This window comes from Palaemon carinicauda, chromosome 41 (genome assembly GCF_036898095.1).
Source record: "Palaemon carinicauda isolate YSFRI2023 chromosome 41, ASM3689809v2, whole genome shotgun sequence".
Taxonomy (NCBI): domain Eukaryota; kingdom Metazoa; phylum Arthropoda; class Malacostraca; order Decapoda; family Palaemonidae; genus Palaemon; species Palaemon carinicauda.
In genome coordinates, this window is record NC_090765.1 from 7598004 (window position 1) to 7611584 (window position 13581).

General features: G+C 42.3%; 1 protein-coding gene across 2 annotated transcripts in view; it reads right to left on the reverse strand.

Annotated features, from left to right (window-relative positions):
• Positions 1–13581, reverse strand: part of LOC137632303 (prolyl 3-hydroxylase 1-like) — a 254231-nt gene that overhangs the window by 165241 nt on the left and 75409 nt on the right. For both annotated transcript variants that reach the window (XM_068364219.1, XM_068364218.1), the window contains exon 7: positions 7079–7198. In XM_068364219.1, coding sequence (XP_068220320.1) covers positions 7079–7198 — 120 coding nt within the window. The remainder of the gene's footprint in view (positions 1–7078; positions 7199–13581) is intronic.

Sequence of the window (13581 nt, forward strand, 5' to 3'; positions counted from 1 at the left end):
CCTTCTTGTGATGGGTCAAGAAGAAGAGTCTACTTTGGCTCCTGAGACCGAAGAGGATGGAGTCGAATCGGTATCCGTTTTGTCGGTTCCAGCCCCAGAACCAGTGCCCTCTACGTCTTCTGCTCCTCCATCTGACTAAATGGGAAAAACCCTAGCTAGTCTCATGACGATGATGGAGAGTCCTCGTAAGCAAAACGAAGAAAGAGAAGCTGCATTGAGGAAAGAGATACACAATCTCGCAGCGTCCCGTGGGTCTCACAAGAGACTCAATGTGAAGGATCTTCCTCCATGTTCTGAAGTAAACCCTTTGAGGCATACAGAGTACATGCCAATTACAAACAGGAAGAATTTTAACTCAGAGAAGCTGGGAGCCGTCCTCATTCAGGATGTCGACTTTTGGCCCAGCTTTGTCTTACCCAGACTGCTTCGTCCGTCTGAAGGCGGAACCTGTGTCCAAGGAGGAGACAGAGCCAAAATAGGTCATAGTTCTTGACCATGGGAAGGCTCAAGCTTTAATGGCTAGCAGTCTGAAAGATAGGGGATTCACTAATTCTAAAGTGCCAGCCCGAGTAAGAAACGCCCTTCTTTTCTTGCTCCAGCTAAACTGGCCTTTCCCTTTGCGGAAAAGGGGTTCAAGGCAGTGATGAAGGCAGTAAAAGCTGGGAAACCTTTTCCTACACTTGAGGGGTGTAGACCTTTATCCCTAGCTCTGCCTACGGATGACAAAGACTGGAAGGAAATACATCTTACCTTCTCAGTCGGGAAGTTGGAGGCGGATATCGCTGGACCCCAGTTCAGCGAAAACCTCCCTAAGTTGTCTGACTTTGTCTTGCATAGGGAGCAAGGGACAAAGGAAAGGCTTGCCACATCTCTGTCCCTCCAAATTACTTTGGAGGCAATGGCAAGTGATCATAGATCCCCAGACATGTTTATGGTCGTGGCCAAATCACATATGGCAATGCTGGTCAAGGACCTACTGTTTATGGCTTTGTTAGGGCCAGAATACCATGTAGGGAGATCGTGTTTGCTTCGGCTTCCCGAGTAAAGTGGTCAAGGAAATAGTCGACAAGGCTGCCACAGAGAACAGGAACCTTCTCCAAAAGTGGGCCATGTCGGCTAAGAGGAAGTCTTCCCCGGATGAGGGTCCCCAACCGAAGAGGAAGATAAAGAGACCAAGGTTGCCCTCTCGCCCTGTCAGACAACAGCAACTTCCGATGACCGCGGTGCCCCAGATGGTGGCACAACCCCAACCCACCTACCACATGGTACCCCAGCAGATGGTGACCCAGTCACCAGCCTTTACTCCCGCCTATGAGAGGCAGACCACTACCTTTTGCCCTAAAGGTTGAGGGTCAAATAGAGGCTCCTCTAGATGCCCCTCAAGAGGAAGAAGGGGTAGGGGGAGGGCGCGGTCAAGGAGGCAAGTCCTCCGGTCAACCAAAGCAATAAGATGCTTCCAGTAGGAGGAAGATTCCAAACATTTCGGGCTCGCTGGACCTTCGATCCCTGGGTCCACAGCCTAATCAAGAACGGACTAGGTTGGAGCTGGAGGACAGCTCCACCATCATTTCCTCAATTCATCCAACACCACCCCCGTCCTGGAAGAATATACCCGAGAACTCTTGAGCAAACGGGTGATAAGGAGGGCAAAGTCCATCAAATTCCAAGGAAGGCTGTTTTGTGTTCCCAAGAAGAACTCAGACAAACTCAGAGTCATTCGGGACTTGTCGCCACTCAACAAGTTCATAGAAAACAAGTTCAGGATGTTAACCATTCAACACATAAGGACCCTGCTGCCAAAACGGGCGTACACAGTCTCCAATAGACATGGCAGATGCCTATTAGCATATTCCAATCAATCGCCGCCCACTCTCCTACCTAGGATTCAGGCTACAGAAGAAGAAATACGTCTTCAGAGCCATGCCCTTCGGACTAAACATAGCTCCAAGGATCTTTACAAAGCTTGCAGATGCAGTCGCTCAACAACTACGCCTAGAAGGTGTCCAGGTGGTAGCCTACCAGGACGATTGGCTGGCGTGGGCAGCATCCGAGACGGAATGGATGCAAACATCCAAGAAAGTGATCCAGTACCTGGAACATCTGGGATTCAAGATCAACATCAAAAAGTCTCGACTATCTCCAGCTCAGGAGTTTCAATGGCTTGGAATACATTGGAACTTACAGTCACACCGTCTCTCCATTCCACCAAAGAAGAGGAGAGAGATAGCGGGATCTGTCAAGAGACTACTGAAATCCAACAGGATATTAAGACACTAACAGGAGAGTGTTGGGCTCCCTTCAGTTTGCATCAGTGACAGACCCGGTGCTAAGAGCACAGTTAAAGGATGCATCAGGAGTCTGGAGAAGATACGCATCAAACGCTCGAAGAGATCTAAGAAGACCGATACCGACTTGACTACGATCACTTCTCAAGCCATGGTCGAAGGCCAAGAACCTGAAGAGGTCTGTGCCTTTGCAACCACCTCTACCTTCTGTCATCATCCACACGGACGCATCAAAGGAATGATGGGGAGGTCACTCTTACCAACGGAAAGTCCAAGGCACTTGATCCTCTCTATTCAAGACCTTCCACATCAACATTTTGGAAGCCATGGCAGTCTTTCTCACACTGAAGAAATTGTCCCCTTGCCATTCAGTCCACATAAGACTGATTCTGGACAGCGAGGTGATAGTGAGATGTTTGAATCGTCAAGCTTCGAGATGTCCCCAAATCAACCAAGTGATGTTGGCCATCTTCCGCTTGGCGGAAAAGAACAGATGGCACTTATTAGCAGTTCACTTTCAAGAGTTCCGCAATGTGACGGCGGACGCTCTATCCAGGCTCACGCCGATAGTCAGAATGGTCCCTAGACGCAGGATCATTCTCCTTCATCTTATGTCAAGTCCCAGAACTGCAGAATGACCTCTTCGCGACAAGCGACAACAAGAAGCTACCTCATTATGTAGCCCCATACGAGGACCCTTTGGTGGAAGCGGTGGACGCCATGTCCCTCGACTGGAACAGATGGACCTGCGTTTACCTGTTCCCTCCAACCAACCTTCTGTTGAAGGTCCTCAACAAGCTGAAATCCTTTCAGGGAACAGCAGCCCTAGTGGTCCCAAGTGGCCGAAGAGCAATTGGTTCCCTCTAATATTGGAATTGAAGCTGAGGCTGGTCCCTCTGCCGGACCCAGTTCTGACTCAACAAGTACAGAAGTCGACTGTCTTCGCTTCATCACAGAAAACCCAAAACCTTCATCTCATGATTTTCTCTCCTTAGCAGTTAAGAAAATGTTTGGGATCTCGAGAGACAGTATAGACTTCTTAAAAGAATATAAGTCTAAATCTACCAGAAGGCAATATGAGTCGTCTTGGAAGAAGTGGGTTACCTTTGTCAAGGCAAGAAGACCAAAAGAGATCTCAACAGATTTCTGTTTGTCCTTCTCTATTCACCTTCATGGACAAGGTTTAGCAGCCAACACGATAACAACGTGTAAGTCATCCTTGACTAGACCCCTGCTTTACACCTTTCAAGTAGACTTATCCAATGAAATCTTTAACAAGATCCCTAAGGCCTGGGCCTTTACTAAACATAGGCCTGCAGCACCTCCCAAGCCCATTTCAGGGTCCTTGGATAAGGTCCTACACTGCCTCAACATTGAACAATGAGGATTGCTCTCTGAAAGACATGACTCAAAAAGTTATATTCTTGTTTGCTCTAGCCTCAGGGGCCAGAGTTAGTGAAATAGTGGCTTTTTCTCGGGATGAGGGCCATATTCAGTTCACAGAAGCGGAAGAACTGAATCTCTTCCCTGACTCAACGTTTCTCGCCAAAAACGAGCTACCTACCAAAAGGTGGGGTCCCTGGAGAATCTGCCCTCTGAAGGAAGATGTCTCGCTGTGTCCAGTAGTGTCTAAAGGTCTATCTTCGTAGAAATTCAGACTTCAGGGGAGGACAGCTCTTTAAAGGAGAAACCTCGGGCTCAAACTTATCCCTAAAACAACTAAGGGCGAAGATCACCTATTTCATTCGCAGAGCGGATCCTGACAGTACACCAGCAGGTCATGATCCCAGAAAAATTGCTTTGTCATTGACCTTTTTCCAATACATGGATTTTGAGCGTCTTCGCTCGTATACTGGATGGAAGTCATCCAGAGTGTTCCTTAACCACTACGCAAAGTAGGTGCAAGAGCTGAAAAGGTGTGGTGGCGGCAGGTAGTGTGCTAAAACCTGTCGCTTAGCACTGCGAGGAACATTGAATTGATTGGGACTGTTAGGAATCGGGTGAAGGTGTTGACTCCTCACAGTGCAACACGTAAAGTGAAGTGTCACCATGGTGGCACTATGGACTATTCCAGTTATTAAAGGTGAAGAAACATAGAGATAACACTTGTGCCATGTCTTCTTTACACAGTGTGAAAAGACAGTCATTCATAGAAATGCATATTAGAAAATTTATTAAATTTTCAGTTTTGTGGCATTATTATTTGCTTTCAGGTGAAGGAAGCATTTCTGGTCTCGTCTGTATTTTATGTTTTTGTATTCACTAACATTTTATTACTGCTATATAATGTATGTTGAATTACTATTTATTAATTACCAAAAAATATTTGATTGGTATTTGCGTCTTATTTCGCCCCAAATTTAAATGAATAAAGATATGTATGACTTAAATGAATAAAGATATGTATGAGTATTATTTAATCCTTAATCATCTACATATTGACATGTGAACAAAATAAATAACTTTGTTCTAACATGAATACAACCTTTCTCTGCCTATACATACTTTGTTCCTACATGGGTACAAACCTGTCTGATTTTGCACACAGCTAATCCTGTATGCTATGGTGGCTCATATAAACCTTTGTTTGTATTGAGAATACAAACTTCGACTGGCTTTGCATACAGTGAGACCTGTATGCTTTTTTTGCTAGGTTTGTTCATATGGGATATGCAAATCTCGAGACTTTTTCCTGAGTCTAGTATGACTCTTCCCTGCAGAGGGCAGGAAGCACTAACATACAGTAGTTCATGATTAGAGGTAATGATGTATAACGGTAATGCCATATGTCTCTATGGTCTGAGTGACCAAGGAAATATTGTCTTGAGGTTAAGGCACATTTGGAAAATTCACAGATACAGTACTTTCTAAATAATGCTCTGGTAACCTTCTATCAGGACGACATGGCCTGAGCCCAAAAAATGGAATCTATTTTTGGGTGAGATAGCCATGTCGTCCTGATGGACCCGCCCTCCTTTCCATAGAAAAGGCCTTGGCAGGATCCCTCCCGAAACTACTATATCTGTAGCACCTTGCTCAATGCTACAAGGAATAAACATGGCGGCGACAATGGCGCCATCTAGATACTCAAGGTAGTAACGGAGGAAGGGTACTTTGATAATGGCTCCCCTTATATTTTTGCCACTTTCCCCCTCGAAGCGAAAACACTATTCGGGGTGAAGATTGCTATGTGTCGTATCAAGATATACATCCCCTGATATTATGCAATATCCTTGAGAGAAATTTTAAGGATATTCGCGCCCGGAGTTAGAATTCTGGAGACCTAAAGGTAAATTCTCTGGGAATATCACTGTAGTCAAATATACCCTAGGAATCTATCACCCAAAAATAGATTTTTCGCTTCGCTCAAAATCCGTTTTCTAGATAGGAACAACTATACTGTACTGTGATAGAAACTCAGTAAAAACAATTTTAGGCTGTATTTAATGGGTTAATTATCAGAGTGTAGGCAATGGCAGTGAGTTGTTAGGTTAGGAGTTAGCCCAACCTAGGATAACACTTAATCGCGATTTTTACCTTATCGCGCCTGTCTTTGTAACCTAATCCTCGGAAAAAGTAAGGGCCGACTATATACAGAAACTTTTGTATCCTGAGGTATTAATTATTAAAAAGCATTCTCAGTAGTACAAAGTGGACAAAACTAACGTTTTACAGTGAGCACCTTCATCCATTATATAAAAATTTCAGTTTCCTATCACACTGAGAAATATCAATACTGTATGTCAACTAAACACCCTAACTATAATCAGCAAACACTATACAGATGTATTCTTGAAAAATGTGTAAAACTGAAGAAATGCAGGATACTGAAATATGGAACAAACATTCCCACTTATGCATTATACAGTAATCAAGACCGCATTGACAAAATGCAAGCATTATTCTTTATTAGTGCTATATCAAGTGAAATATACATAACTGTTTAGTGTTGCTATTTCAAGAGATGAGAGACAACATACTCAATGTCCTAAAGAAGTTAAAAAGAACTTTCTTGTATCAAATTAATTACTATGTAGAAATATTGGGAAAAATATTTACTTTCAAAAATTGTTAGTAAAGTTAAAATTTCTTACTTTAGCCATCTTTACAGTAAGATAAGGGCTTGAAATGTCATTCAAGTAACACAACAGAATACATTTGTTGTGCAGGAATACTACCTAAAAGTTGTCACGCTAAAGTTACAAAGAAACATTAAAATTAAGACAAGTTGGTAGTTATAAGTGAAGAGGAATCTTAAGCTTAATGAACTCAAGATGGAAAAGCGTAATTCTCATCTTTGGGAAACCTTGTGGACAGTATTCAAATTTTACCGCTAATTTTTATAACTTGTACTTCATGATAGATTTCAAACTGACATATTGCCCTTAACCTTGCTTATAAGATATATCTTCAAATCTAAAATAATCATTAACTAATATGTTTCCATTTGCTCTCAAGATGAATTCTTTACCTGTGTTATTACTTTCAATAACTTCAAGAGAGAGAGAGAAAGAGATTCCTTCAAAGAAATGTCTGAGGGGGTTTGTATTTTGGAATAGGACATATTTTTCAATTATCAGCTCTTGCTATTAGACTAATACTTACCACTAGTATATTAGGTAAATCACTGTTGTCTCAGTGCTTTGAACAAAATGTTTCCTGATTTGAGTATTGACATGAATATACAATTCAATGGAACTGTATATTTGTTCCCAATAATGCACCACTGTTGAATGCATATTTTTGCTACTCCCTAGGCCAATAACTTACTTCTTAAGCCAATAACTTCCTACCTGAGCAGCATCATCAACATCTTCCAAGTATTCATTATCGCTAAGGAAGAGGAAGCTTGTCTCAATGAATTCCATCATCTCCTTTTCATAATCGAGTCTTTGCTTGTATTCCACAACTTCCTAAAGAAGAAAATTTAAAAAAAGTTACGTTCATAATTTACAGAACCGTATTAGCATAATTTTTCTATAAAACCTGTATAGTAACTCAAAATTCTTATCTAACATTATTAAAAGCATTACCAATTGAAATAAAAATAATTTTAGGATTTAGCAAAAATTCATAACTACTGCTCTTCACAGAATTTAACGTAATCATTCAAAAAAGCATTTTCTATACTGTACTCAGCATCTGGGTCATATAGAGTAATCATCAAACATCTTTGAATCAAATGGGGCGTGACTAATTCAGAAATTTAATTAGGCTACTCCAAAATTTTGTTTTCCATTTTCTTCGTGGAATAGTAGACTCTGCACTCTTCATACGTTACTACTACATTCTGTATGCCATAAATTTTATTACACATCATTGATTTTAGGCAATTACCAATTAGGCTTAGAGCAAGATATGACTTGTAAAATATATACAAAAAATACAGATTATATATATCATAATTTTATTTATATACATACATACATACAGCATACATATATACACACACACACACACACACACACATATATATATATATATATATATATATATATATATATATATATATATATATATAATATTACTGTATACATACACACACACACACAAAATGGGAGACACAAAAGAACTGAAAAATTACTCCCCAATAAGGTTATAAGTTTACACATATGGGTTACTCCTAGTTTCGTTTTCTCTACGACAAGACAATCAAAGAAAAAGTGCTTGATTGCATCATTCCTATAGTTGCTAAGCAACCACTGCACATGCGGCATGGGAAGCCTGCACATGACGTTATCCACTACACTCCTGGTTGTAAAGTTATGAGGATATACCTCACTTCCTCACTGCGATCACACATCTGCATATGCCCCCGAATACCCTTTTAGTGCTTAGTGCCCGTGACTTTTGTGTCTAATATTCGTTGTCACTTACATTTCTATCATTATTTGTGAGTTACGACTGAGTCCATTATTACTAGCATTTCTGTTATGAGTGAGTGCGTTATGACTAGCAAGTTGAATGCTATGCGTTCATGCCTCACCCATGATGATTGTCCCTGCGGTACCTTCATAAGCCGAGTTCAAGCTGATCTGCACTGTTTGTCCCGCTACATGTGGTAAGAGATGTTCAATGGAATTACCATTGAGTACTGTAGGAAGTGGCAATTCTCCCAGTGGGAAAGATATCATTCTTGTCGCAAGAAACGGTCTAAGCGAGATTGTTCTCCTTTGTTTTCTGCCAGCAGTGAAAAGAAATGAAAGCTCGTTTCTGGGACAAACCTTATCCCCAAACTAGCTTTCTCCTTAATCTTCTGCCAGCAGTGGCAAGAAACAAAAGTGTGTTTCTGCAACGAACGTTATCCCCCAACCAGGTCCTTTGTGTAAGGAACCCGCTGAGGGTCCAGTCACGAATGATGACAGCCATCAAAACTTAGTTAATGTTTTATTACCCAGTGTTGATAAAGTACAGTAGGAGCTTGAACCAGTACTTGTGGTGGATCCTTTGTTAATGGCTGCTGCACTCCCGAAGCTTGATCCAATATTAGTACCGTCAATCCCTGATTAGCCTGTTATGCTTAGATCTTCCTCACCACTTACATGTGTGTTAAGTGGGAAACCTTACATGTCAGATTATACAGATAAGATCTTTCTTCTCATGGAAGTATTTCCGCGTTCCCTTATTGAAAGACCTTTATTAAGTCTACAGCAGCTTCAAACGAACAAGGCTTGCCTTATACGCTCAGGGGTCTTCAGCATCGATCTCCTCCAAAGAGTTCTTAGGAAAAAATATAAGACATGTCATCACTTCATAGAGGGTGGTTGGACCACTTCGGCTGTGTCCAGCCCAGACCCCAAGACTTGCCAGCGCCAAGCTGCTGTAACAAATTGACTCCTTCTACCTCTGTGCCTAACTGTGACGACATTACACTACGCACCACCATCCTTGTGCATGAGGCAACTCCTCCACGGGATGGTCAGGCCAACATATCTAAATGAGTTGTCACTCCTGAACATCATGATTCCACAAAACGTGTGAGAATATTCTTCCACAAAATAACAATGCTAATGAGCGATATGATCCTGTAAAACCTCTCATGCTAGTTAAGAATCATCGCACCCCAGGGGGCATGGTAGATCAACACCCTATTATCTTAAAGTTCCCCGGAGTTTTGCAAACTTCCAGCTAGGACTCATGATACCAAAGCCTTGACTTACGATAATAGCAAACCCATTAATTTACATGATTAGCCACACACTAGCTCTTTGTTCTAATATTTGTAATGCTTCAGATAACACTTTTCATGTACAGTAATGCCTCTAGATAGAAAATTAATTTTTTCCGGAGTAGCTAGCGTATCGTGATTTTTTTCATTTATATGTCATATATTACATGTAAATTGCCTAATTCGTTCCAAGCCCTACAAAAACATTAAATTACATTTTATAATAAAGGTACAGGGTATACTGTAATGTACTAATCACTATGAAATACAACCATTTGGATCATTTAGTACCTAACCTAACCATTAATATCGGTAAATAAAGTATTATTGGAACATTCAGTAGTGCAATAATTGGAAAATAATGAAAAAGTGGAACCATGTCTTTTGAATGAGGCGATGTCGAAGTGGCGGCAGAGGAGGACAAACAGCAAAAAACATCAACAAGTAGCAGAAAACATGAACACTTAACGTTACAAAACACATTAGCAAATGGCAGAAAAAATTAACATTTAACTTCATGAAACATTAAGAAATGGCTGAAAGCATTAACACTTGACTTTACAAAAAAATCTAAATTAAATTCTTTTCATTTTTGCCTTTTTCTAATTTTTTTTAATATTTTTTTTTTTACTTTGTTTTGTACTTTCTTAATTTCACCATTTTCAATATTAATCTTACCCGATGATCATGTAGCTGTCAACTCTGTTGCCCGACAGAAATCTACGGTCGGGATACGCCAGCGATCGCTATACAGGTGGGGGTGTACACAACAGCGCCATCTGTGAGCAGGTACTCAAGTACTTCTTGTCAACAAGAACTCAATTTTTCCTCTGTCGTGCCTCCGGCTAGACCTACTTGGATACGCTGTTGATTCTGGAGTTATTGTTCACGATTTGGTGATGTATTTGCTCTAGAGTTTAGCCTTCGCTATTCAGGAAGCTTTATCATTAGCTTAGCAAGCTTTTGGAATTAATTTGATTTAATTATGGTGACGAAGAGAGTATGGACTCTCTTTCACTTTTAAATGGCCGACCCTTCCCTTAGACGGAAGTGTTGGTGTCGAAGAGAGTATAGACACTCTTTCATTTTTTATTTTTTATTTTTTTTTTTTTATTTTATAACTCTCCGCCATTTATAGGCCTCTTCGATTAACTTTCCTTTTATTATAAACTTATAAAAATTATTTTTTTTATGTTTGTTTATATGCGACCTTTCCTAATAGTAGGCGGTCCTTACTTGGAACTGAAGTTAATTAACATTGAGCTCGTCATATCGTTTTTCCTGTTAAGAATTTATGCTATTTTAATTTTAATGTTTTTGAAAGAATTTCTTTGATAAGTCTCGTACTGTTTTCAAAGTTGAACTAACGTTTTGTTTAGTCTCCGCAGTTGTTGACGTTCAGAACGTTCAACTTACACTCTATCGTTACGATAGAGAGAGAGTATTTCACGGTTTCACGTTGCAGTAAGAGTAAACCAATTCTAGCGTTTCGTTCATTCTTTCTTAGCTTAAATGGTTTTAATTCTATAAAGGAACTTTTTATTTGGGAAACCTTTCAGTTTTTTTCCTTTAACAAATAATATGTTTTAACAATATATATAATTGGGCTCATCTCTCAGGTTCTAAATCAAGAGAGAGAGAGAGAGAGATAGAGACGGAGGGAGAGAGAGGAGGATAAACGTTTCGTTCAAACGGGTAACGTTGTTCTCGTTTTTTTGCTCTTCTCCCTAGTCGATATAGGGGAAGAAGGTAAAACGTTTCTAGAGTTTTATTCTTGTTCCCAGGCTTTATGCGGTGAGAGATTTTAAACGTAGTTTATTTGATCTAGTGTTTAGTCTCTTTTCCAGCCACTGAATTCTTTATCTTTCATTATGTTTTTCTGTTACATTGTAATACTGTTTTCGCAATTACTACCTTTTAATGAAGGATAGGATTGCGTGTTTCAGGTACAAACCGCTTAAAGTTTCGAGTTCAGTGAAATAAGTGCAAACAGAAAATCAAAAGTGATAAAGTGTTATGCGCAAAGTGTTACAGTGTTGCGTTCGAGGGTTCGTCTGTTCGTGCCAGTTGTTCACCTAGTCCGATACCTCTTACAAGCTCCCAAGCCCAGGGGAGAAGTAATGTCGAAGGACTTATGGGTTCCTCAGGCCTTGATCGACGAACAGACGTTTCCCTCTGTGGTTTCGGGTGTATCTACACACGTTGCCGACGTGATCACCCCACCCACACAAAGACGAGAGAGCCCATTTATTCCTCGTCTGCGGAAGAGGTTTCTCGCAGAAACCATGGACCAAATCTTGCAGCTTTTAAGTGCAAGTCGGTCCCTTCCGCGCAAGTCCAACGGCCTAGGTGTAGCCACTGGGTCAGTTCGGACTCGCTGCAGTACGACAACTGCACACCTCCTAAGAGAGGCTAGGTGGTACCGCAACAGGCAGTAACTCCGTCTGTTGCCGCACCAGCTGTTTTAGACCCTCAGTCACAACGGACAGTAGCTCCGTTTGTTGTTGTCTTTCATAGACCCTAGTGGTCCATGCTGCAGACTATACAGTCTCAGCTTGCTCCTTCATGCAGGAGTATCATGCTGGAAGGTTGACAATGCAGCCTGTTAACCTACAACCCGCCGAGGTTGTGCGCTCAGCAGATACTGCGGCTGCCTGCTCCCACCCTCCACCTGTGAGAGCTCCACCACCGATGCGCAGTCCACCCTGCCAGACGCATGTTCTTGCTGCACCATCTGCTAACATGCGTGAGCTACCGCATCAGCAGTGGGAAGGTTCTGTAGAGCTGCTGGGTTCCAGCACTATGCGGCTTTCTCCGCAGCCCATGCAGCATGCTCTGCATTCCTTATACAGCATGCTCTGCATACAGCATGCTCTGCATACCTTACAGCATGCTCTGCATACCTTACAGCATGCTCTGCATACCATACCGCATGCTCCTCAACCCACCGCAGCCCCTCCCATGCACCAGCACTCTGCTTTTGTTGTTGCCAGCTCCCACACTCCGACTGCGGAGAAGGTTGACGATGCACCCGTGGGCCTACACCTCCCACGGTTGTGCGCCCGGCATGGCTTCCTGCTCTCACACTCTTGTTGTGAGAGCTCCTCCACCCATGCACAGTCAACCCTGCCAGATGTATGATGACTCCCACACACAGAGCACTCCGTTGCCGTGCGGGAGCTACCACAAGCTGCCGTGTTTTGACACGGTGTGTCAGCCTCCGCAACACACTGTGGTTACCGCCACTCGCCAGCAGCAAACTAGTCAGGCAGGAGTTGAGGCTTCCCCACACAACTTTGGTTGTTGCCAACTCACAAACTGTCATGCAGTTACATGACGTTGCCTTCTGGTCTGCTACTTATACACCAGTGCTGTATGTCCTCACGCTCCTGTTGTGGTTGACAGTTCAGTTTTTGACAGTTCACAGACTGTCAAGCAGTTTCATAACGTTGCCTTCTGGTCTGCTGCTTTTGCACCAGTGTAACCCTCACTGAGAGAACTTAGCTTTTCTCGGATATGGTTCCTGTAGATGAGAAAGTGCTGTTCTCCCTCCTTCTGATATTCCCTTGAGGACTCTGTCATTTGGAGAGGAGCCTTAAGCTGCTTAGCCTCCTATGGACTTTTATTTATGCATAACATGCTTCCAGGGAGGGTAAATGGTTCCGCTTCAGTCGCTAACCCCGTCTGTTGCCACACCTGCTCCCATAGACCTTGAGCTTTGTTGCAAGACATGCAGTCCAAGCTTAGTCCTTGATAGAGGATTTTTTTACGGAGTCAGTGTGTCACTGGGAAGACGTTCAACAACCAGCAGAGGTGACTTGTTGGACGCAGTGCGGCAACCTCAGCAACCCGATAAGGAGTTGTCTGTACTACCCAGACAGTCTAGACAGTTTCGGGTTGTCGCTGTACTTCCTCGCTTCCCCATGGTTGACAGTTCACAGACTGTGCAGCAGTACCATGATCTTGTGTCCGGCTCCGTCAGACGACTGGCTTTTAAGAGCTCCCACAAGTCGTCGCTGTCTGGAGAATCTCAGATGGACTATGGATCTGACCAAGGAACTGGGCCTCCTGGTCAATTTAGAGAAGTCCCAGCTCGTCCCATCCCAGACCATTGTCTACCTGGGTATG